The sequence below is a fragment of the Astatotilapia calliptera genome, chromosome 19, assembly GCF_900246225.1.
Source record: "Astatotilapia calliptera chromosome 19, fAstCal1.2, whole genome shotgun sequence".
Lineage (NCBI taxonomy): Eukaryota > Metazoa > Chordata > Actinopteri > Cichliformes > Cichlidae > Astatotilapia > Astatotilapia calliptera.
In genome coordinates, this window is record NC_039320.1 from 1,303,001 (window position 1) to 1,329,197 (window position 26,197).

Sequence of the window (26,197 nt, forward strand, 5' to 3'; positions counted from 1 at the left end):
CCCAGTCCAGGATCTGGCAGGAAGACCAGGAGACGTGGGGGTCATGTCGACGGAACCAGGGGTATCCGAGGATGAGAGGAGAGGAAGAGGCCGAGACTACTAGAAACCGGATCTCCTCCTGATGATCCCCGACAGACATGCGGACTGGCTGGGTCTGGAACTGGACCGGGTAGGGTTGGAGTGGTCGCCCGTCTACTGAGGTCACCGGGAGAAATCGGTCGACGGAGGTCAATGGGATGCGAAGCCGAGAGGCTAGTTTTTGGTCGATGAAGTTCTCAGCGGCTCCGGTGTCCAGGAGGGCTTCGGATGAGAGCTGTTGGTGTTTCAGGTGAAATGTGACCGGTAACAGAAAACGAGAGGGATCGGAGGAGTGGGAAGGGCCAGGTGGGACACCCCCGCAGTCTACCTGGCGTCGTCGTTTCCCGGCCGTAGCGGGCACTGGGGACGACGGTGTCGAGCTGATCCACAGTAGGCGCAGAGGCCCTCACGCCAGCGTCTCTCTTTCTCCTCCTTGGGGAGTCCACCCAGCTGCATGGGCTCCTCGCTGGATGTGCTGCTTGGGCTAGCCGTGGCTCCATCAGAGGGGGGAGGAGGTCGCGACGACGTGGTCCGCTGAGGCTGGAAGGGTTTTAAGGCCCGAGGGGCATGGCGAGGCCGCGACATCACACGTTGGTCGATCTTCAGGGCAAGGTCCACGGCCTCATCCAAGGTCTTTGGGGCCTCACGGCCGGCCATCTCGTCTCTGATGTAATCAGCCAGTCCCTCTAGAAAGATGGAGCGCAGAGAAGCATCTCCCCATTGAAGCTTAGCAGCCAGGGTGCGGAATTGGGAGGCGAAGTAACAGACTGGTCGGCTGCCCTGGCGTAGATGAAGCAGCTGTGACTCCACTTCCACTTCACTGCTGGGGGGAACGAAAGTCTTTTTTAACTCCTCCACAAACAGAGCATAGTCATTACACGCTGCAGATTTATTGTTGTAGAGAGCTGCGGCCCATTCCTGAGCCTGGCCAGACAAGAGAGAGGTGAGCATCGCCACTTTTGCACGGGCAGTGGCGTATTTAGTGGGTTGACATTCAAACATCATGTCTAAGGTGGCGAGCAACCCATCAGGCCGGCCGTCTACTCCGTTCCACTTATCTGGTAGTCCAATCCTTGTTCCCGGGGTTCAGCGCTCACCGGCGCTGGCTGACGTTGCAGCGAGGTGACGGAAGAGGAAAGCTGGAGGACAGTTTCGGTGAGAGACTCCATCTTTGTGCTCATCCGATCCACCACACCGCGAAGATATAACACTTCGGCTTTCAGCCGTTCGAATTCCGCTGGGTCTATATGCGGCTCAGACATCCTGTCACGGCCGGGCGGATCACACACAGTAATTCGGCGTGCCCGTGTGGCGTGCTGGCTAGACCCAAGCGCGGCGAAGGCTAGCGGTGGGTTTGGAGCAGACACGCAGTTATTCTAGTAATGACCAGTGCACGAAGCGTGGCTTCGGAACTGTCGTTACAGACAGAGAGCGAGCGGAGCCGGGAAGAGAAAAAGGATTGAAAGGGATTGTCACTCACAGTTGCTGAATCAGGCGGAGACTGACGTCGGCAGAGTTTCGGAGCTCCTGACAAGAAGATACTGATGTCTGAGCGGCGAACAGGTGGGTGGCGTCTCTCTTTTAACCCCGGCCCCGTGATCAGCTGATCACAGCCGATCACCGGCTGACAGGATGCTAGTGAAGTTCACTGCATAACAAAAATAAGTCCTGCTTGGTTTCCACAAATGTCATAAGTGTGAGTAGAAGGTTTGCTTTAGTGTGCCATTTGGTTCATTTTAAACCCACTGATCTCTAGTGTGCAGGGTTAGCCTTTAAGTTTAGTTAGTATACTGTTGTCATGAAAAATAATCAAAAACACAGTAACTTGTGCCCTCTGACAGCCTACGTGGAAATTAAAAACCCCACTAAAGATAGGGATGAACCGCAATTATATACACAAATATATGCATATGATACTTTGCAGTAGGGCTGCCACGATTAGTCGACTAGTCACGATTATGTCGACTATTAAAATCGTCGACGACTAATTTAATAGTCGACGCATCGTTTGAAGCTTTGTAAGATCACAAAGGACGCAGGAATGAGTAGTAGGATTTAAGAGTGTAATAACGGACTGAAACAGAAGATGGCAGCACTGCATGTACAAGGATGCCAGCTGCCGTTAAACCCCGAAGAAGAAGAAGCTGTGTCCCAGAATTCATAGCGCAGCCCAGCGCAGTTGTCAACAATGGCGGCAGCTAGTTAGTTTTAACTTTACTCTTATTATTCTTTCTGGGTCACAAAATAAACATTTAACATATTTTCAGGCGAGAATGTAGCTGTGTAAACCTCAAATATCTGCTCAGTTTATCAAGACACCACGTATTTTCAAAAGCGCTCCGACGTTTTCGGAGACGTCTGTTACCCACTAGCTCGTTAGCTAGGCGGGGGCAAGGCTAACTAGAGCCGTGAGAACACCGGACTCCCGGCAAATCGTTTTCAAACCCACCGCCGTCTTTCGCTAGTCAGGTTAAACATATATATAAGTCACTTAGATAACGTAAAAATGTTATTGTTTGGCTTTCTTTAGTATTTTATTTGTTCCTGAGTAAATCGGTTTGGCTGAGATTAAAGTTATAGTTTTTGCACAGCTAAAACTGTCAAGCAGACAGCTGATTATCAGAAGTGTGAGACGCTGGAGAATATACTCCGGTGTCCTGTTATATTTTAGAAAGCAAGGAGTTTATTAAACTTCACCGAAACAATCTGCAAATTTCATTAAAAATTAATAAACTGCCATCTTGTCTTTATTTTTAGTTAGCACAAACACTTCAAGCTGTAAGCTAATGATAGTTATATAAGACCAGATGCTGCTGGTGCAATAAGCTGTACGCTGTACCTCCAATGGATGATGATCTGATTAGTCGACTAATCGCAAAAATAATCGGTGACTAGTCGACTATCAAAATAATCGTTTGTGGCAGCCCTACTTTGCAGTGAGAGCATACTGTTAGCAGAGACGGGTCTTCCAGCGGAATCTGCATGAATATTGAAGATACTTATATTGTCTAGACGGAGGAATAATCACACGTGGGGCATCGGCTTTTCACCGGAACAACACTTAGTTTTTATTATTGAACTCTTGCGTGCACTCTGCAGCATAACAGGAAGCATCCTTTCAAAATAAAATCACAACAGATGACAACGAGGGCATACCTATTAACTAGCTCAACACCCCCACTTGCACTCACGTTGTCAGCTTTACATGCATTCCAAAAGAAACAGTTTTTCTTTACTATTTGTTTACACTCCAAACATATATTTCTCAAACTTCAATAACTTCCCCTTTGTTGCTGGCTTTGTCATAACATCGGCCACCATCAGACCTGTCGGACAATACTCCAATATCAAATTTCCAGCATTAACTGTTGATCTCACAAAATGATATTTGATATCGATATGCTTACACCTCTGTCTGTTAACAGGATTCTTTGCCAATGCAATAGTCCCTTGATTGTCCTCAAAAATCTTTGGCGGTCTCTTTTGATGCTCATACATGCTTTGCAACAGTTGTGTCAAGTACAAACATTCTTGTGTTGTTGCTGCCAAAGCTATGTACTCTGCTTCACAAGTTGACAAGGCAACAGTTGGCTACTTCTTTGTTCGCCATGACACCAAAGTACCTCCTTCATTCAGGCTTACGCAGTAACCTGTAGTACTCCTCCTGTCAGTCACATCCGCAGCCCAGTCTGAGTCACTGTGACCTTGTACTCTCAAATCTTTGTCACTTTTCCTGTAGCACAATGTCTTGTCTTTTGATTGTTTCAGGTACCTTAGAACATGTTTCACAGTAGTCCAATGTTCCACAGCTGGTTCTTTGAAGTGCTGTGACAGCTTACTTACAACAAAACTCAAATCTGGTCGTGTGCAAGAGGTCAAGTAAATAAGGCTACCTACTGCCTCTCTGTACATTCTGACATTGTTCATTTTCTCAGCATCATCATTGTAGTTCAACCTTTGTTCACAAGGAGTTGATCTTGGTTTACAGTCTTGCATTTGAAATCTTTCCAGTATGTTTTCTACATATCTCTCTTGTAACATTTTTACACAATCTTGGGTTTGCTCAAAATCAATACCAAGAAAATGTTTGAGTTTCCCCATATCTTTCATTTTGAATCTTGCAGTTAGCATTTCCTTCACAGTTTTCAAAACCCTTTCATCACTGGCTGCAATAATAATATCATCAACCCATATGATCATGATCACTTTTTCTTTTCCTGTTTTCCTTGTGTAAACACAATGATCTACAGGACTCTGCATGAAACCGTTCTCTATCAAATAGTCATGTAATGTCCTGTTCCAGTTTCGGCCTGACTGTTTAAGCCCATAAAGTGACTTTTCCAGCTTGTAGACCAGTTTCTCATCTGTTTTTCCTTTTACTTCATAGCCTTCTGGCTGCTCAACATACACTTCAAAATCTATTGGTGCATGCAAGTATGCGGTTTTTACATCCATCTGATGCAAAATCAGGTTTTCTTGTATTGCACACTGCATCAATACTCTTATGCTTGTCAGGTTAGCAGTCGGAGAAAAAGTTTCATCATAGTCTATCCCAAAACACTGGTTGTAACCTTTAGCTACGTACCGTGCTTTATATTTTTCTGATCCATCACCACTGTTTTTCTTCACATATACCCATCTACCCCCCACTGCTTTCTTTCCCTCAGGTAAGATTGTTAGGGTAAAGGTGTTGTTCTCTTTTAAGGATTGCATTTCTTCATCCATAGCTGCTTTCCACTCTCTAGAGTTGGGTGACCTTGCAGCTTCACTGAATGTCACGGGTGAGTTACTTATCAGTCTGTAACAGTAGTCTATGTTAGTCAGCACTTGATCATCAATGTCTTCTCCTGACTCATATTCATTTAGATAATCTGGTTTCTTTCTTGTTCTAGAAGGATACCTTCTGGAGTTTTCAGTCTCATCACTAAGTGGCATCTGACTGTTCACTTCTGGTTGGTTGTCAGTATCTGGTTCCTGTGAACTGGTACTGGGGCTTTCCCTGTTCATGTTTGGTCTCTCCCTCACCTGTATGTCTTCATCCTCAGATGTCGTATCAGTTTGTGTTTGCTTTTCCTCATTGTGTTTGGTTACAAACTTAACCAGCCTAAACTTTTGCACTTTGGCGCTGTCTGGGAAATAAACCTTGTATGCTGGACTGTTTTTGTCGTAGCCTACAAAAATCCCTTTTGTACACTTAGAATCCAGCTTACCCTTGTTTTGCTTGTAAGCATAACACTCACACCCAAACTTTCGCATTCTGGATAGATTGGGCTTCCGCCCAGTCAGCAAAAAGTAAGGTGTCTGCCCTGTCCGGTTGTTAAAGCATCTGTTTCTCACGATAGCCGCTGTTTGAACTGCATACGTCCATAATTCCTTTGGTATGGCACTCTCAATAAGCATGCACCTCCCCATATCAAAAAGTGTTCTCCAGCCACGTTCCGCTGTACCATTCTGGTGAGGGGAATATGGGGCTGAAGTTTCATGTCTTATTCCATGTTTGTTTAACAATACCTGGTAACTCTTTGCCATGAACTCTGTGCCGTTGTCTGACCTGATACACTTTACCTTCCCGTGTGGGGCTGTATCGGCCAAAAAGATTTCAGTTGCTTGCATTGTTTCACTTTTGTTTTTGAGAAAATATACAAATACTGCACCGGAAAAGTCATCGGTAAACAATAATGCATATCTGTGTCCATCTTGTGATTCTGGATCTATCGGCCCTGCTAGATCCGTATGTACCAGCTCGAGAGGTTTCTCAGCTCTCCTGTCAGGGTTTCTATTCCTAGTCTGGACAAATTTTCCCTGAATACACACCTCACAGTTCAAACTTTCTTTGTCAGTTTTCCCTTTGATTTTCATACCTTCAACCACATTTTGTAGCTTCAGAATGTCACTATGATTGCAATGTCCCAAAATTTCATGCCATGTCTGCACATCAAAACAATTATTACACTTATCATCGTACTCACTTACAGTCTCAAGGTAATAAAGTCTGTTGTGCTCATGGATGTGAAACTTTGTACCGTCTCTGTGTTGAAGGACGTTCCTTCCTTTCTTAAAGATGATAGTGGCTCCGTTCGTGGTGGCCGCTCTCACAGAGAAGATATTCTGTGGAAATGAGGGAATGCATAGGGCGTCTTTCAGTGTTGTTTTACACTGTCTCCCTCTGCTGTCAATCAAGCACACCTCTGCATCTCCTCTGCCTTCAGCCACTCCTTTACACCTGGTGCCATCAGCTAATTCCACACAGTGCGTTCCCGGCTGGAAGTCGTCATTAAATTTCTTGAACGCTGTTTTATCATTCAGGATGTGTGATGTTGCGCCAGTATCCACCATTAGGCCTTTGGTCCTGATGTCTTGTGGCTGTTGAGGTGCCGCGTAGTCATCGCTCATCCGGAAGACATAGGTGTCGTCGCTCTCTGCGTTGTCGCCCTCCTCCGAGGCTATGCGTGCTTCATCATTCCGTTGTCGTCTCCTGCAAGTCGACTCTCGATGGGTGTTGCTCCTACAGTGACCGCACCACTGTCTGTAGCGGCATGCTCTGGCCTTGTGTCCCCGTTGGCCACACTTAAAACAGACTATGTCTGACATGTCTCTCCTGTGGTCATTAGCAGCTGCTGCGGGTCTCACGCTGGGTTGCACTCTCGCCTTCATGATGTTATCCTCTTGTTCCATTAAGCGCATTTTCTCAGTGTCCTCATAGCTGCGGAGTTTCGTTTTAAATTCCGCAAACTTGATTTCTGATTCACTTTGCGTAATGTGAACGGAAAAAGGTTTAAATGTTTCTGGTAAACCTTTTAACACCATCGCTACAAGCAGACCATCACTAAGTGTCTCGCCAGCATTTCTCAGGGCTGTAATAAATGTCTCTGCGCGTATGATGTACTCCGTGACGCTCTCACTGCTTGCTTTCTTCAGAGAAGTCAGTTCGGTATAAAGGCTGATAATTCTTGGTTTACCTTTTCCTGCATAATAGTCTCTTAAAATTTTCAGTGCCTCGCGTCCATCATCGGCAGCTTCTCTCATCACGAGCGATAAACTCTTATCATCCAGGAACTGTATTAACTCTGCATAGGCCTGGGCATTCTTATCTTCGTCGTCCTCATCGTCGTCATCACTTTTCAATATTGTGTCTTTTAGACCTTGTAATCTAAGATGTCCCAAAAATGTTGTCTCCCACAGTTCATAATTCTTCTCATCTCCGTCAAAAACCAACCTTGCCCATCGGCCACTGGGTTCACCAGCACGCTTATTCATGGTGCTAACTTAGCACGCTAGCCCTCACCGAACACGCTGTACTTTGCGACTTTTCTGGTGGTAAACTTTCCCCTGGCGTAGCTTCAATGTTTTCCTGGGCCCATAACCTGTTAGCAGAGACGGGTCTTCCAGCGGAATCTGCATGAATATTGAAGATACTTATATTGTCTAGACGGAGGAATAATCACACGTGGGGCATCGGCTTTTCACCGGAACAACACTTAGTTTTTATTATTGAACTCTTGCGTGCACTCTGCAGCATAACAGGAAGCATCCTTTCAAAATAAAATCACAACAGATGACAACGAGGGCATACCTATTAACTAGCTCAACACATACGTTTGAATAAAGGTGTTGCTGTGGTTAGCTGTGGTTTGTCTGCAGTAGCTACACTTTTAGGAACAAATCATATCTTTTATTACAAAAACAGTTGGTTCCATAAATTTTAAATGGAGAAAGTTGGAGTAAAATGTATTTTTACTATCAGTCTCTGTTACGTGCCATGACCCAGAATTTCACACTGGTGCCAGTCATTAAAAAAAAAAGCCCAAGAAATGCAACAAAACCCTGATAAAAGCTCTTTCAGGTTTGTTAGAATGTGTTTAAGCCAGCTGTCTCATAGCTGTATATTTAGTAAGGTTTCTGCCTCATCTGCAGTGAGCAACTGTTTGCAGTATCACAGGATTATTCACTGGAAATTGGTGTCAAGTGTGTCACCCCATAAATCAGTATCTTATCTCTGTTTAATCAGCCTTCACCAAGCACCATCAGGTAGCTCTCATGATTCATTTTCCCCTGAAGGCCACAGTGCTGGGAGATGCTGTGATGTTGTGGGATTAGTACTGTAATTCTGTTCTGAGAGAGGAAATATGAGCCATCTGAACTCAGAGTATCCACAGCAAGCAACGCAAAAGGTTTTTAGCAAGTGTGCAAACCTCAGCAGCTCACTGTATCCTCTGCCTTCTCTTCCAGTCAAACTGTCACTCATTGTGTCTTTTCTCAGTCTTTCTCCATGCTGAATCTGTGGATGCTCTGATCCAGTTAGGCTTCGGGTAACTTCTAATACCAAATACTGACCCAAAACCAGCATCAAATGAAAAAGCTGGATGCCTCAATGCGAGGAAAGACTTGTAATCATTCTTTTCTCTGCAAGGTACCATAAGGCCCAACTTAAACAGTGCTTTCCTAACTTTGTATTACAAATAAGTACATACTGGAATATAAATGTACTGAATTGGTATTTATTAGTAAATTAATAGAAATTTAGTGATGTACATAGAACTGCACCTACAAACATAACTTCCGGAAATTAAAATTAGCAAGCGATACCTCAATGCTGATTCAGGTGGAACAACAGAAAACAGCCCTTTGACTTTGGACATAATTACATCTTTATGGTAGGCAACCAAGATTGTACCATAAACTTCGTTGACATTCAAATTGCTTAAACATAAATATATATCTATATATATATTTTTTAAATGTCCGATAGATACTTTAGCTAGTTGGTAGTTGCCATTAGGTATTTTTTTTCTTTTCCTTTTTTCAAATCCTATTCATCTGTATTCAAATTTCTATGTGTTTCTTTTATATTTTATGCCTTACATAAGGCTGTTATTTTGTGTTGTTCAAAGGTGTTATACAAGTAAACACGCCTTGGCTCCCTCCTCTCAATGCTGCAGGCCAGGAGCATCTGATAAGGAAGTGGCAAAATTACTGAAACATTTATGAGGACATTTGAGTCTGGTACACATTAGCAGATAATCATATCCACTACATCACAGAAACATTTTAAGGCTCATTATAAGCTGCAAACTGAACAAGTTCTGGATGAAATTCTGCTCCCACGACATGAGTTCTTTTGTTGACATGCAAATACAGAACAATAAACACAAATTTGATAGGTTAGCTTTGATACAGTGACTCACTGACAGATACAGTAGTGCACTTTTTGATGTAAAGCAAAGCATGCTCACGCAGTGCAGTTCAGAATACACTTTGTTTTTTTTATTTGTATTTTGCACTACATGCCTTAAACATTGTGTCATGCATAATTAGTTGTTATTGTAAAGTAAAAATATTAAACATGTATATGTATGTATATGTGAAGATTTATTTGCTTCTGTGTTTCACCATCATAAATTCAGTTTTTTTAGGCTTTTTAGATGTCTTTAAACTTTTTTCCTTTCACCTCCACAGTACCCATCCACACTGGGATTCATCTTGGCTCTCTGCTGGTGTCTGCTGGTTTGTTCCAGCCGAATCTACATGGGAATGCATTCGGTGCTGGTGAGTGTGATCGATCTCTTACACACACACAAACACAGACTTGTAGTCTTGCCAAACGAAGGACATGTTTAATATCATCTTGTGTTTTTAAACATCATAGCAGGTCTGTTGGACGAACAGCAACAGTAGTGATTTGTACCAGTGTGTGGGCACGTAGTTAAGGTTAACTGTTAACTGTGAGAAGTCGTCATCTCAGGGCATGCTTGCAGAGTAATGCAAATGTATGGTTATGAGGAGTATAATGAAGGAGTAAGTAAGTAACTAAGAGGAGTAAATAAGTAAAGTAATACATTATTTTTTGAAGAAGTAATGAGTTCTTACCTTTTAGAGTAAGAACTCCAGCACTTTCTGTCTTACGTTTTTGGTGCTGTTTACCAAGCTAAAGTAGTTTGGTGTCAATTCGTTTTTAATATAAGAACCTGTGAAGGGTAGGCCTTTCACACAGCAATATTGTTTAACTTTTACTACCAACAATCTGACCTTTCTTCAAAGGGTCAACCCTCTCTCAGACAGCTGTCCATAGTTGTGATATGCTAATGTCATTTACCAGAGGACCTTTATTGAGAAAGAAAATGTATTTCAACACTTTTTAAAGGCTGTTGTAGTTTTTGGCTTTGGATGCATTTATTTGTTTATATTTTATATGTTTGTACAGTGATCACTAGTCTGACAGCACCACAGACCATTTACCGGTTCAGCAATTCAGCAACGGCTGGCAAATAATTGACTGTGTTATTGCTCCTTTGGGATAGTAGTGTATGACGCACTCCCATTTGGCAATAAAAACAAAGAAGAATATGTTTTTAAGACAAGAAAGATATGTGTAATTGTTTTATTTTTTTAATAAGTTACCATTTAACAAGTCGTCTGTTCTAGTTCACTTTTAGTTGTCATTGTGTAATAGTGGTTGTTCAAGTCTCTGTGCACTTTAACAAAAAGGTATGCTGTTTTCTTTCTCTTTTTAAAACTTTTGGGACCAATAAATATTTAAATGTCACACTTGGAGGATGGACTAGTGACATTTCAAAATCCTGCTTTTTTGTTCCTGTGTTAACCTCAGATCTAAGGTGAGCTTAGAAAAGAGGAGAACAGGTTCACTGCACATACATCAGTCCAACTGCAAGGGAAGGAACAATAATGGAAACATGATTTTGAGTGGATGGGAACTTGAAAATGTCTTTGTTTTATACTGTGATTAACAGCTAGGCTCAGGAACAGGAAACCTCTCGAGCTGTTGATGTTAAGCAGGAGGTGTATTCTGAACTTTAGTCCAAACAGTAGCTTTCCTGTGTTAAAATGTTGAGAAGGCAGCTAAAGGTAACAACAAGAAGGTAGGTGAACCACTGCAGTTCTGTGCTGTTTGTGGAGTTCATAGTTATGGAAGTGCATCTCCTCACATATACCAAACTGTGATGTTCACAATAAGTCATCAAATGAACAGTAATGGTTGTTTCATATCAGACATAGTTGTCAACTCCTTGCATTGTTGAATCTTCAGTCTGACACTGCTTCCAAACTAACCAAATACAGTGAGGAAGTGAAACACACCGCAATATTAAAAATGCAGGCCAGTAGATGTTGTCGCTATTGCTGTTATTATTTCACTTCTCATTCTCTCATTTTCTGTTTGTTATTACTGCTCCTTGGCACTGGCACACAATTTGACAACAGTGTTAGTCCCACTCATGATTAACTGTCTGCTCAATTCTGCCAAGGTGCCACATGAATCAGCACACTGGTGGAGTAGATAGATTTAAAGGTCAAGAGTCAGGCAACAAAGATGGCAAAGGAGCCAACTTCAACACCAGACAAAATTAATATTGTGCAGATTTAAGTTCAGCTTATCAACAGTCCCAGTTTTTCATGTGGTCCCTTATCCACTCCCTGGTTTAGAGCCTACCTGTACTAACCATGCCTTTCAGCTAACCTGGACCAGTGATTCTGTCATGAGCATGCTTAGGCCTGTATATACCATCAGCGAGAATTAGTAGTGGAACACTTGATGTTTTTGCCTGCAAAAACTTGCCCCTGCTTCTTTTATCTGCTCTCACGTTAACGGAGTACAGTCATAACAAATCTATCACCACAGAGGTGTGTATACCTCAGGTTCCCTACAGCATTAGAAGTTTTCTCAAAGTCCTATAGGTTGCAAGAGATGGGGGGGAAATGAAATCAACCAGCTGGAGATACTTACTTGTAGCTCCAGCAGTATGTGCTGACTGGTATAGAATTCAATCCTGAGTCAGTCTGAATCAAGTTCCTTTTGCAGTTCATACATATATATTAGAAAAGCATGAACCCTGGCTTAAGAAGTCAGACTCGGCTTGAATGCCAGATGTTTTCATGGATTTATTTTTAAGAAACACATCAATACTTCTGTGGTGAAAAAAATCCTCAAGAGTCACCACAGATGTTTTGGTCAGATGTCTGGTAGTCTGTACGGGGGTGAATCTCACTGGTAAACGATGTCAGTCTTGGTGCACTTGTGGGGTTGGGCTGTCTGTTGCAGAGGGAACATTCTCCGTGGTCATGACTGTATCAGTGATGGATGGTGGTGTGAGACCAGCAGACATTACAGCACGCTGACCATCTTCCCAAACAAACTCAGAAAGTAATTCCACATCAGAGACCTTTAAGAGCTTTTTGTGAGTGCCCACAGGTGGTATCGCTGTGAAAACCACATGCACATCTGCCTGCTCACATGGTTTCATATCTCTGCTGCATGTCAAACAAAAAGGTCCAGTTTTCTCCACAAATAGACAAGAGCTGACCTAGAAAGGTGTTTAAGATGATTAATTTAGCAGTCAGTCAGATTACAGTTCAGTCGAAATGAGCGTGCTGAGACGATTGATCCTGACATTTAAGCAGAGCGACAACAATCAGCCTTCAAAATCACAGCTGCTTGAGGAGCAGCAGTTATGCCCCAAGGAGCTTATTAGAGTTTTTCAAGAAAAAAGCTGTCATTAAAAAAAAAAAAAAAATTAAAAGAAAAACATCCAGGACTGATTCAACGTTTATATGTGATTTGTCAAAATAGTGAGCATTCATTTAAATAAAGACAAGGAAAAACACTCCCTCATGGGTCCCACATTACTTAATGAGTTCTCAAAAGATCACATGAAACTGTTAAACAGAGGAGTTTTTGTGATTTCCAAAGCAAAAGAATCTGCTGTTTTCCTGTATTACATTGATATCCACGTACTAAATTTCTCTCAGTAGCCCTGTGAGACAAATTTGTCATTTTGCCTACATAAATAAAGGACCAGTGGCCCTATATTAAGAATAAATGGGTAAAAAATAGCTCATAAATTAAAGCTAGACTCCTTCACATTAAAGTGCACCTTTAAACAGTAATATATTTTTTGCTTGTGAGATCAATAAGACTTAGTCAGCTTATCAACAAGTAATAACAGTAAATGCTGGGTTAGTGGGGTGTGGGTTTTGCTCAGCTGCAGCAAAAGAGGTGGCACAGAGTACTTCAGGGAGGGCTGATCAGCACAAGCTGTGGCACATTCACTAATTATGCAGTCAGGCGCTCGGGCCTTGATGCTTTAACATTGTTTTGTATGAAAACTATGTGAAATACTTTAAATGGCATGTATTTGTCTGTCTCTCATATTAAAGTCCTCATCGTTCTTGCAGCGTGACCGCTTACTGTTCTTGATTAAGAAGTATTTGTGAGCAAGCCAGAAACTCCTGCTGGCTCTCCTCACTGTCTCACCATGGATATGTTAAAAAAAAAAAGTCTGTAACCATAGCAACTGTTGCAGTACACACCAGGTCTGGGTTGACTTTAAGCAATGATGTCAGTTTATCTATAAGATCTTAATTGTCCCTTAAAATAACCAATTCCTCCTTAAGTAAGCCTTAAGAAACCATGTCTTTGTACAGCGGTCCATGACATCATAAAGACACACCATCTGTATTTTAACTCCTCAGTTGAACTATGTCATACTTGCACTGTGTGACATTTAGCCAGGTCAGCCAGTGCAACTTCTAATGACATTATCATATAATCTGTGAAAGGTGTGCACATGCTTTTCACCATTTCACACAAAGCTTGAAATAAAGCCATGTGTGGTGTAGTAGTCACATTGATTTTTTTTATTTTATATCAACAGTACTTTTGCAGTATTGGGTATGGATTTCAGATTTTGAGAAGTTGAAAAGTAAGAATATTTGTTTGCTCAGTAAGTCATGCTTTTGTTGTATTGATTTGAAGTTCTGGGGTTTGGGTGTTCTTATTTTAATATAGAACCACATCCTTATGGATTATTACGCTTCAGTTCACCTCATTTCCAGCATGCAGACAGCTACATTTTGTGATTTAATTAGATTTTTCTAAGAATTGCCTCCTGAAATATTTATGGACAGCACTGCCTTGTAAATGGGGGTCCTGCTGTCCCACTCCACTCGCAGATCTCTCTCCTTCTGCTCTGTTCAGCAAATGAGAGCGCAGCAGGCTGTGCACAGCCTGAGAGAACACATAAAGACCCTGTCACTTGTAACTTTCTCTCTGAGTCAGTGATAATGTTTGACTTGGCCATATTTATGTTTAACTTGTGTGTGTAGTGATTTTGTCACAGTTAAAAAAAAAAATCCCTTGATTATCACACCAAAGTCCTAGAGCTCAAAAACCATTGAGCTTAGAGGTGACATCATTTTGTACAGGAGGTTTTATTACATAGGGTTGAACCAGTTTTGAATTTCAAGCCTGTTGTTTGAAAACAAGAATTGGACAAATATGATACCGGTATTTTTTTTTTCAGTCTTTTTATTTGGTTCTCTTTTTATTCCATGATAACAACGATTCTTTAAGACTCTTTTAGCCTTCAATAAAAATATATTCAATAAAAAATAAAGTTTTGGTCTGTATGTAAGAACATGATTTTTCTTTATTTGAGCAATTAACAACCATAATGCTTTGAGGAATATAAACAAGAAACATTTATGCTGTCACTTGTGCTACAGTATAAGCCCCTCTATTTTAGTAAAGTGGGAGTTATTTAATGTTTAGCTGTAGAGACAGTCTCATTTAGCCAGCTTATAAAATTCTGAAGAGCATCTTTCTACATAAGTTGGTTTCTTCTCAGTGGTACAGATACCCCTGAAAATTGAAAACTGGTGTGACTCTGAACATGTGTGCGTCATGTCTGTCTATTCAGATTTGATTGGAATACGGGGAAAAAATGGGTGTGAACTTTAAGGTGTGACTCGCCTGAAAAACAGTGACCTCAGAAACACAACATTCAGGTCAAGAGAAAAGACGTGAACCTTCTTGAGAATGCTCGAGCTGCTGGTGCACAGGCACAGAGCTCATTTCCTCCTTGTGACTTAGCCCGACGGCTGAAGGCTCCACATCACTGTTGGGAATCAGGGACTGGAGCTTGAATACTTGGTGAGCTATTATCGGTCTGCTGTGCCAGGCCTGCAGGGCACTTAAAGAGATCTGGAAATCATCACGCCCAATCAAACTGCTTCCCCCCTCCTTTGTTGAACAGGAAGAGCTTGCAGACAAAAAGCTGTTCTGCCCCTGATAATCATGGTGTGTTCTGCAAACTGTTTACTAGTTCGTGAGAACTGTATGCCATTTCTAGCTCCCTGTAATGTTTTGATATTTAAATGCAACATTTTTTTATTATTATTATGCTTCTGCTATCTTACAAATCACATTATTTATAGGATTTTGAGGCTTTTAATATGTTGGTATGCCCAGTAGTCTGATGTAACTCCACTAACTTTATTTTTAGTAAACTTAGAAACATACCGATCAACTGTGTATGTGCCCACATCCTGTTATTTCCCTCCAGCTGCTTCCCTGTGTCTTCTCTCAAAATTTAAATGATTATTATTTTTTGCCTTTAGTGGACAGATGCAGTGAAGATGGACAGGAAAGTGGGCAGAGAGAGAGCAAAGACGTGTAGCTAAACCGGCATTGAGTATTTTAAAATTCAAAAAAGAAAATCACAATGTCAGTGACTAACTTTGTGATATTTTTTAAAGCCTAATAATGAAACAAGAAAGTAATGCGTACTATTGGGAATTCTCTTTAGTTGCACTGATTAAGAAATAATGCTGCAGCTGTTAATTTACATCATGTACTTGTTACTGATGCGTGAATTGAACTTGTACATCATTTGCAGTAATTTAGTGAACAGGCAGTAGGCACATGTGGTTGTGTTTTACAGAGAGAGTTCTTAATGGTTCTTTCAACATTTAGGCCACCCATTCTGACAATTTAATGCTCTTTTATTTTGTTGTAAAGATTAAGGCATCTACTGAATGACATGCAGTGTGTTGTTCATTAAGGGCACACCCTTTTTTTGGACAATTTTAGTTCAGGCAGCACATTGGTGTCAGTGGAGGAGAAAATTACAGATGGCTGAAAGCTTCCAGCCTCTCACCGTGTGTGCTATTAAGAGAGAAGGTGGGATGGCAATGGCACCAGTTACCTTCTCAGAGGTCATTTGGTTATCTCACTGTTGACTCATTTTGATATGGTCACACAGCAAAATGTGTCCTTATAGTGAACCATCTGTCAAAAGTGGAACTGCTGGGACACAAGTTGTTGCTGGGCTACAATCCATCTGACGCCAGCTCTGCGGCTCTGGCGCTCGTGGCTCAGCACGGGGTACTAACTGACTGTTAGCTCAGGGCTTACATGTACCACAACATGTACTTAAGCAGCCAAATAGATACTTAAACTCTAACAGGACCTCAGTTTCCTTCCAGTGCGGCCATTCGAGTGGGCTGACCCTGCCAGAGATGGCTGCAATGTTCCAGTGTCTGGCTGGTGGATGGAAACTGGTGTAAAGTTACAGTGGCTATCATTGATTTCTCCTTCCAGGGAAAGCAGACACTAATCACAAAAGTAAATAGTGTACACACCCAGCTTAGCAAGATGAGGAATGATAAGGTGTTAATTTACAGTGTGTGCACTCACGTTATAGCAACGTACCCAACGGAGTCTCTTCGCTGTAGGCATGTGCGTAAATGGCCAGGAAATCTGAGCCTGTCAGCAGAAATGGACTTGAGGGATTCCCATTTTTCATTCTTGTAATGTTTAAGATACGTGATTACTACTAGACCTCGTGAATAGCATAATGATAGCAAACGTGTAAGCCACAGTATGCTAATGTATAACATACATTAAAGGAGAAAAATAAGTACCACTGATGGCAGTGTTCAATATACACTCTGCAAACCAGTGTGATCTGATTAGGATTATTCATTACATGCCATAAGTGTGCATAATTGAATAAACTCGGGTACTGTGTCAAGTTTGCCATACGCATCCTGCAGGGTGATAACGCGAACTGAAACATAAGCTTTAGTTCCTCTACCGTTACTTCTTTTGCTACACCCGTAGCAGCTGGAGGATGAATCAAACAAAAGAGGCTTCTGCTGCCAATGTAACCAGGTTTTTTTTCTTTGTCGGAACTCCATTCATCGCACGCAAGCCTTTGCTTAATTTTTTTCCCTACGAGCGCCAACTGTGATCAGGCTCGAAAGACCTCTCCTACTATGTAATGCAGGATCAGCATTTAAAACCACATTCAAAGATCGCACCTCGATCCTTCCACATCGGTTATATAATTAATCTCGGACAACACAAAAAAATGTCGTTTTACTGTTGCATATTATCAGTTCTAGTTTAGTGCGTCAAAATCAACTCCAGAAAATGCACAGAAAATTACAAATGTTATTTTTCCCCCAACCCATAACCAAAGTGTAGCCGCACACACAGGCCGACATTCAACTTGAAGAGCTGCTTAAGTTGCCGTCTGCCCTGTGGTGCTTCAGGAAATGTTACTTTTCCTCCCCAACATTCAAACAGTTGCGAACACTGAGCATTATATCAGCATACACACACAGCCAGATACATGTCTCTCTTACAACAAAAGAGAGACATAAGAACATGCAAGAATAAGGCTTCAGTGTCTCAGAGGCGTGGGAACAGATCCGGCTTAGGTAAAATTTGTGTTTCATGTCATTTTTGTAAAGTTTGTTGGTGGAACAACACGTTATCTAGAAATAAGGTTTAATTGTGAATTAATTTAATATGGGTACAGTGTTGCAGATGAATGTCTGTCAAGTCAAGTCAGGGTTTTGATTCTGTCAGTGTGATGTGGGAACCATGTCGGGTAGTAAGGATTCTTAGATTGGTAGTAGACTGATCACAGAATGCCATCCAGATACAAGGAGTCACTTATTTCAGAAACAGCTTGGAGACGTTGAGCAGGAGCTGGGGTGAAGTCAGAGATTTGAAAGGTTTAGAGGAGGCAAGAAGCCAACTGTCAGTTTACTCCAGAGATCAGTAAATAAATAGCTGTGACCTTTGTGTTTGAGTCCAGAGTTCGTCAGCATGTAGATCTTCCCGTTTTCCTGTTTCCTGTCAATGCTGATCCACTTCCTTGTTCCCATCTGAAGGAAATGCTCCAATAAATATCCTAATAATAGCACCCCTTATCTGGTAAAGGGATTTTGCTGCTGAATCAGCTTGTGCAGGTTTAAAATTTTAATCTGCTGCTTGTGTTGTTTCAGCATTTATTCACAGAATGCATGATCAGTATAAATCATGTTTTCTAGCCAAGAGGGAAATTTGTGTTCGCTGAACAGGCCCATACAATCAGAGAAGGCTTTGGAACTGAGCGCTAATAACAAAGCGCATGGGCTTTCTCTTCTTTTGTCATCGACCACAGACCAGTTTTCCACTTTTCCTCAGTCCATTTTAAATGAACTTTGGCTGAGAGAAAACATTTCTGTCCCAACTTTATTGGAATTGAGCTTGTATTCTCCTAGGTGTTTGTGGAAGAAGAACCTACCAAGAAGGATACTAGAACATGGTTGATATTTACAGTCCCCTTTTCAGACTTCTCCACCCTCTGACATCATACACTTTGTTTCAGTCCAAATTCACAACATAGTTGCTTTCATCTGCACACATGTGAAACACATGTCAATGACAGTCTCAGCTGTGCTGTTTTGTTTACAGTTTCTGTCTTTGTATTTCCTTCAGGACGTCATCGCTGGGTTTCTGTACAGCATCCTCATCCTGTGCTTCTTCCTGCCGATACTGGACCTGATCGATGGCTTCAATTTGACCTGCCGCTACGCTCCAATCATCATCATCTCCCTCCACCTGGGCCTGGGCCTCTTCTCCTTCACCCTGGACACCTGGAGCACCTCTCGTGGTGACACCGCTCAGATCCTGGGCACTGGTGCCGGCATTGCCTTGGCTTCCCATGTCAACTACCACCTGGGCCTGATGCCCGACTTGACACCAGACCAGCTTCCCCTCAGCATGCCCGCACTTAGCCCCAGCCTGGTGGCTGTTGTAATGTTGCGGCTCGTTGTGGGAGTGCTGGTGCTGTTGGCCACGCGGGCGCTGATGAAGGCCATCACCATCCCACTGGTGTGCAGAGCGTTCAGAGTGCCCACTGATGACCTGAGGAAGGCCCGGCAGCACATGGAGGTGGAGCTGCCTTACCGCTTCATCGTCTACGGGACAGTGGGCTTCAACGTGATCTTCCTGGTCCCGCTGCTCTTCAGCTACATGCAGCTCTCCTGATTGGATCTTACTTGACTGTGTGGCCAGTCAAAGTGAAGTAAAAATCTAAATGCTGTCATCAGATCAGTTTTGCTGCTTGTTTTCATCCACAGCCTAATCCCTAGCTGGAGGTTGCTGGGTTTGGGACTGATGAAGGTACATTAAAGCCTAATTGCTGATCTGGATGCAGAGTTTTTATCAGATTTTTTGTTTTTGTTGTCTCAGGTTACTTTTAAAGACGGGTGAATCCTGAGCAATGGAAAATGGGCTTAGACTGTTAACAGTTCACTAGCGATATCTCTTTGTTCTTTAGATTTATTTAAGAGTAAAATCCAGTCAGATAATGCTTTGACACTCTCAGAGCTGGAAAGTCACTCCTCAAATTCAAAAAAGCATTTCAACAGTGGCCTCTAGAAGACTAAAAATGCAGGTCATGACCACTAATAGATGATGTGTTAGTATTTGCATTGTTATGACTGAAGTTGTTATTAAGAGCTCAGGCAAAGAACCACAGAAGTATTTTTTTAGGAAAACTTAAATTATTCCAACAACTCAAGTGAATAATAAATCTTCAAACGCCTGACAGAAAATGTTGAAAATAAAAAGACTTAGTAAGTCTCACTAACAGTCTGAAAGCCAACGATATCCAGGCACATGATGAATAAATAAATAAAATAGAAAGTCTTCTTTTAGTCGGATGTCCAGATGGATCAATGGCAGAATGAGTTTGGGTTGTAAATTAAGTGCTTAGTTTAACTAGTTTAAAGAATGTTGTAGTTTGAGTTCAGTGTCACTGTTGAAACTTTGTGTGGTTCTTTGTCTAGTAGCCTCTTAATGTTTCTGTTTGATTATACTCTCCTTTGTCTCAATTCTTAAAGCAATAAGAGACCTTTCATTTTATGATTCCTGTGTTCCTCTACTGGATCGGAGGAACATTTAGTCTTTAACCTCTGAACCCCCTGCCTGTGGAGAGGAAACCAGTTTGATTAAAGTTTTTGATTTGTTGTTACGTCTCTGATGTCTGAGAATTCAGCCACATTGTTTTTTCAGGAGGTTAGATTGTGTTTTCTTAAAGGGCTTTCCCCACTATTTGAGTTCTGAGTTTGACTGCTATTCCTGCAACCCGATGGGAGAAAAAAGAAATACCAGGCACATACTGTACGATGCAAAAGGAAAGGAGAATGCATCGCTTTGTTTGGGAAATGTACAGAGAGGGTTTTAATGGTTTTATTTTGTTCTCTAAGAATGACTGGAGCACTCAGCTCAGCCTGGTTTTTTTTTATTTTATTTTATTTTTAAACACTGTAAACTTGCTTCCTATTAGAGATGTCAGCTCACATCCACTTCCTGTTCTTAGCTGAGGTTCTTTTGCTGATGTCAGGTGGGAGGAGGTGGTGGAGATAAACCGTCCGGAGGGAAGTTTTCTCATGTTTCTAAAATTGGAACTCCATTGACAACTTTTTTGTGCACAACAGGCGCATTCTAAAAATATTAGAAAGTATTCGACTACAAGTGCAACATTATTCACTGTTTTATCATGCATGAATTTGATACTTGATTCTATAAATGTAGGAAAATTTTGTCTTCAAATTTTGAAGACACAATTGCTCCAGAAAAGCGGCGTGAACGTGAACTTTTTAAATGCCTTTGACAAAAGTAATCAAACACATGGTTGCCCTGAGAAGTCAAATGCACTGCAACATAAGAAAACGCCAGCAAATAGAAAAACAATCCAGAAAGCATACAAAACACAACAGAAGTTGAACAAAATGCAATGGAAGTAAACAAAGAAAATCACAAAAGATATGCTTCTGGGGAGGTGATAACATGATGGAACAGCTACACATGTGACAGAAGCCAAAACATGTCAACTTTTGCACTGAGACACTAAAAAGAAGCAGAGTTGTTGTATAACATGGAGAAGAAGATGCAAAGTACAGTATTACTGATCCTGTAATACTGTGCATACATGTTTGCTATCAGCTGTTTACCATCAGGTTATCACTTCCATCCGTCACGTTATTGTCTCCCCAAAAGCACATCTGTTGTGTTTTACAAGGATTTTTGAGGTTTTGCTGCGTTTTGTTTTTTTCTATTTCCATTGTGAAAGAACTATTTGATTCAAATGTAGCTTGGTAAGATGTCAGAGCAGAATCTATCATCGTAAGACTCTGGTGATGCTAAACTTGTTAAAAAGCATTTTACATTTGCAATAAAAAAAAAAGCTTCCACTCGGACTCTTACCCGAACTCCTCCACACCACAACTAGTGATTAATTGGTTAATTAGTTGATTAACAAAGCTTCCTTCGACCACTCTAACCTGAACCTGAGTATAAAGACTGAGGCCAGGAGCCCAGATGCCTGCTTCCTGTTTCTAAGCTGTGTGTGCCTTGCTTAAAGGCACATTTAAAAAAAGTTTTTCTCCCAGCAGGATGCTGCCATTGACACACATTTCTTTAGTCTTAATTTCTTTTTCTTCTTCTTTTTTTTTTGCCAAGCTGATTTATTTATGTTAGTTTTGTGTACGGTACTCTGCTAAAATAAATGCACTGTTCCCAGAATGCACTGTTCCCCCTCCGAGCCAGGCAAAAATAATGAAGGTGGAGCTGGTCCTCAATGCAGTCCAATCAGTAGTTCCCTTTGATTTGTCGTCTTGCAGTTGGTCGGTAAACACTATGACGAGTGACCGTTATAATGAATAGATGCTTTACTTACATTAGCACCTGTTAGCTAATGCAAGTAAGATTCAGTCATTTACAGACATCTGTGCAGTAGCAGAGAAATTTTCCAGTATAGCAGCTTGAACCAGCAAACATCTGGAGTCTTCCCTTCATAAGTGACCTTAACTGTCCCTGGATACTACAATTTTCTGTGGTATGTTTGAGGAATTAGAGTTTATTGTTTTTCTGTAGTCGACTACTTCTGTCTGAAATGATAATCCAATGATGTGATGAGAGCTGCTGATTGCATTGGTTTAATTCTTTAGGATGTTCACATATAGTTTAGTATTTTAACTTAATCCAGCTGCAGATTTGCCTCTAATTAACCGACTCGTCAAAGCCAAACGGACCAGCTTACTCTCTGCATTTGTCAGCCGCCTGGCTCGTTTCACTTCCTGTGGCCTTGCCTCGTGCACAAATATGTTTGTGTTTGTCAGAGCGTTTGTATATTTCTTGACGTTTTTGTGCGTGTGTTTGGGCATGCGGTTTTGTCTCTGTTCCACAGAAAAGAGAAGTTTATTTCTGTTTCAGTGACAAAACCCAGTTTGGGTTAATCCTGTGGCTGAGCTGAGTTTGTGTGAGTGACGGACAGAAGCTCAAACTGCAAGAAGTCGATGACAAAGCAACATTTGTCATCTGTGATCTTTAAGGACATTTCCCCTGCACATCGACAAAGGAGATGAAGCTGAACTCCCTGACACGTCTCGCTGTGATATGTTCCTGTGTTTGGAGACTGGTTTCCACCTGTGGATGTTCTTTTTTGTGGAGTCAAAGCAGGGCTGGCCTCGTGATGTTCGACGAGCCTAATTATAAACTTAAAGATGTATATTTGGTACAACATCTTTAAAATGCATCATATAGTTTTGTTTGGCTCTGTTTTTATATCATCTTAATCGTGATTTTGCTTTGTTGTGATCGTGATCTTTTGTTGATATTATTTCGGTACATTAATATATTTTTGAAATCCTAAATTGATCTGTCAAAAATATATAGTCTGTGTTATTTTCTGTGGTATGATGTGGCTGAATTACAGAATTTCTTTATTATTTGTAATGTCATTAGGAGATGGATGGACAGAGTCACCAAAGTCTATATACTGTAATAACACAATATGCTTGTCAAACTGATCCTAATTTATTATTATGATAACTTTAGTTCTTGCAATACAATATTTAAAACGGTTTTTCCTTAATCTGTTCAATGATTGGTTTGAACAGCCAGCTCTGCTTTGTCAACTCACAAGATGGAGATTTGATTTCTTCTTTTTTTAAATACTGGATCTCAGAGGAAAAAACGTCTTTCTTGACCAAATATGCAGTATTTAAACTGTGTAGCTAAACTGCCCTACACGTCAGTGCCTTCCTCTGTCCTCAGCTCTGTGCCGTCATGTTGCCTCTTGCACTTTGTAGATGTATATAAATATGGGAGGATGACAAGTTTCCTGTTTATAAAAAAAACAAGAACAGTTTTTAATATTGCCCCTACTTTTGCTTTTTAGTTGCTGTCTTGAGGAAAATTTGCAAGTCTTTGTCTTTAAGTCTACATGTTTGATGCAGAAATGAATTTGCCTTTTTCTCCCTGATAATTCGCGGCTTTCATTCCAAATCGCAGTCAGAGAGTAGAGAGACGAGGTGAACTCTTGTGAGTTTCAGCTTGTAATCAAACCCTTCATGATTCCTTCTTTATTTGTGAAGTCTCGCTCACTTTCACAGTATTTTCTTCATGTTTCTGCAGGGCTTTATTGTTGGTTTTCATCTGTGATTGAAAATGTGGCTTATTTCTGTCTGTGTGAATTAACTGAGAATAATAAATGAGAGAATCAAATATGTGCCTGCTTGTCCTCAGTTATTCCCTGCAGTGACAGACTGCAGAATGAAAACGTGCGTGTGCGTGTGGAGTTGTGGACATGAATGTAAAACCATTTGAAAGTTTGTTCTTACTGAATCTTTCTCACTGTAAAAAAAAAAAATGTTACTAATTATTCTGTAGGTCTGGCCTTGGACATTATTTTCACTGGTGCACCCACAGCCATGACCTTGAAAACTTTTGCTTCTTTAATCTGGTTAAATCGTCCTCTAAGGATGAACATAATGTAGTATACTGAACACACATTTTGTAAGATTTACAAAAATATATGTGTTTGTAGTTTTGCCTCTGCGCACCACCACTGTGGATTTTAAATCAAATAAGATGTGAGTCAAGTGCACACGTGGATTTTTAATTTGAGGGGTTTTACAAACTTTTTGAATTACAACATTTTACATTACTTTGGTTTCAACTACAGATATTTTATAATAGTCAGAGGATCAAAACGAATAATTTGAAATGTAACAAATGTTTTTGATACTTGGATGAATCCTTTTGCACTCGGTGACTGCCTGATGTCTAGAATCCATGGACATCACCAAATGCTCTGCCAGGCCACCTTCAGCTGCTGGACGTCTGTGGGAGGAAGCCAGAGTGAACCCACGCAGACAGTCCCCCGGCCAGATGGTGGATTTGACCTCAAAGCCTTCTTGCTGTGAGGCAGCAGTGCGAACTACGGTGCCACTAAGCTGCCCGCTTTTAAAAGGTGTTCAAAGAAATTTTCAACAAATAACTTCATCCAGGTCCACCTAAACTGTTCTGTGTGATGTCAGCTCTCCCATGCTTTGGATGCAGCCATCCCAAACTTTCAGTGTTTTTTGTTTTATCATGGATAAATGATTTGTGTGCATGTGTGAATGTCAGCCCAGCTTTGCTTTGAGGCATGATGGAAAAACTAACAGACCTCTGATTCATCTGTCACCAAACTGCAGCGGCTTTAATCAGGAAGTCTCACGAAGCAAAACCTGTGCTGGTGAGGACAGTAATCCTGAAATGGGTCAAATTCAGTCCACATGTAAAAGAACATGTGAACAGGTGACTATTTGCATAAGAACTTGACTGTTTGGGTTGGTTTTTTTTTTGATGACGCAGTCTCTTCTGTGTTTGTTTCTCCTGCTGCAGAGCTGTGATGTGTCACAGGAGGACCAACTTTCCACTTTGTTCTGCCAAAGCTGCTCAGCTGAGGAGGGGAAGAGAAACTCCAGCTGAACATGAAAGACTTTCCCTTACTTCTTTTTTTCCTTTGCTTTAGAACGTGACAGCGCTCAAGACTGCGGCTGAAGCCTTGTGGATGTTTTACTGGGAAAGACGAGTGTGTCAGTCCGGGCTAAAGCTGCAGAAACTTCACACACTTCAAACTGTAGTTAACCTTTGCTCACAATCCTTCATTTGTCTCCAGGTTAACAGGAGACACTGAGGTTCACAACACAAACAAATTGAAGTTGCAGACACACACACAAAAAATGCTCAAAGAGGCACAAAAGAGCCATAGAAACACCAAAAGTGAGAACAGAGACATAAAATTACCACAAAGAGTCATCAAAAAAGATGAAGGACTGTAAAGATGATAGATGATACCAAAGTGAAGTGTTGGTGCAAAAAGACTCAAATGGACCATTGAGGAACACAAAGCACACATGACAAAGTAATGCAAAATAAACAATAAACTGCAAACAAATATGACAATGAGTACAAAAGACCCACAAAAGGACTAAAATGTGCCGCACAGGGGCACTGTGTCAAAAACCAGAATACAAAGTGATGCACAGTGAGTATGAACACACGTTAAATGACCACAAAAAGATGCAAATTGAGAGACAAAGCAAGTAGATTTGTTTGAAGCAGATGCAAATATGGGGAAGGTGGGATTATATAAAGAGCTTTGAGAAACACGAAAGACATCAGAACAAGAGTGAGTCATGTCAGCTGTGTGAGTGTTGTCTGAAATGACGGATAATAAAAAGGAAAAAGTCTCCTTCACTCTCCTCCTCTTACTCCAGTACCCCCGAAGGACTGAGGTTGTCTTTAATTTGTTTCTGTGTAACTCCAATGTCAGATTTGGGTCAGCTGGAAAGCCTCGAACAGTTTGAGACCTGTGAGAGCTGCTCCTGCTGCCACCTGCTGGACGACACAGGTATCACACCTGAATTTATTTCATCCTAAGGCAATCCTTCTAGTAGAACCAGATCAGCTTTGCCCCTTTGTTTTGATGATATGTTTGAGTTTCTTGTTCTGTTCCCTTTTTTAAAGTATGTCTGTAACAAAAAGCCATCTGAAATTGCCAAAGGCGAAAAAAAAAAAAACAGATTTAAGAAGAAAAAATTGAAGAAAAATATAATAAGAGATTGCTGCAACGCTTCATAGGTCGTTTTACATATTTAATTTATATTTCTGATGCGCGGCAGCTGTGTTTCTTGAATAAGCTGATTAATCTTT

The 26,197-nt window shown here is 41.2% G+C and overlaps 1 protein-coding gene across 1 annotated transcript in view; it reads left to right on the forward strand.

Moving 5' to 3' along the window:
- sgpp1b (sphingosine-1-phosphate phosphatase 1b) overlaps positions 1-20,179 on the forward strand; it is a 33,774-nt gene extending 13,595 nt beyond the window's left edge. Inside the window, exons 2-3 of the mRNA XM_026151428.1 lie at positions 9,535-9,624; positions 18,644-20,179. Of these exons, the coding sequence (XP_026007213.1) occupies positions 9,535-9,624; positions 18,644-19,195 (642 nt within the window). The 3' untranslated portion in view covers positions 19,196-20,179. The remainder of the gene's footprint in view (positions 1-9,534; positions 9,625-18,643) is intronic.
- The last annotated feature ends 6,018 nt before the right edge of the window (positions 20,180-26,197 follow it).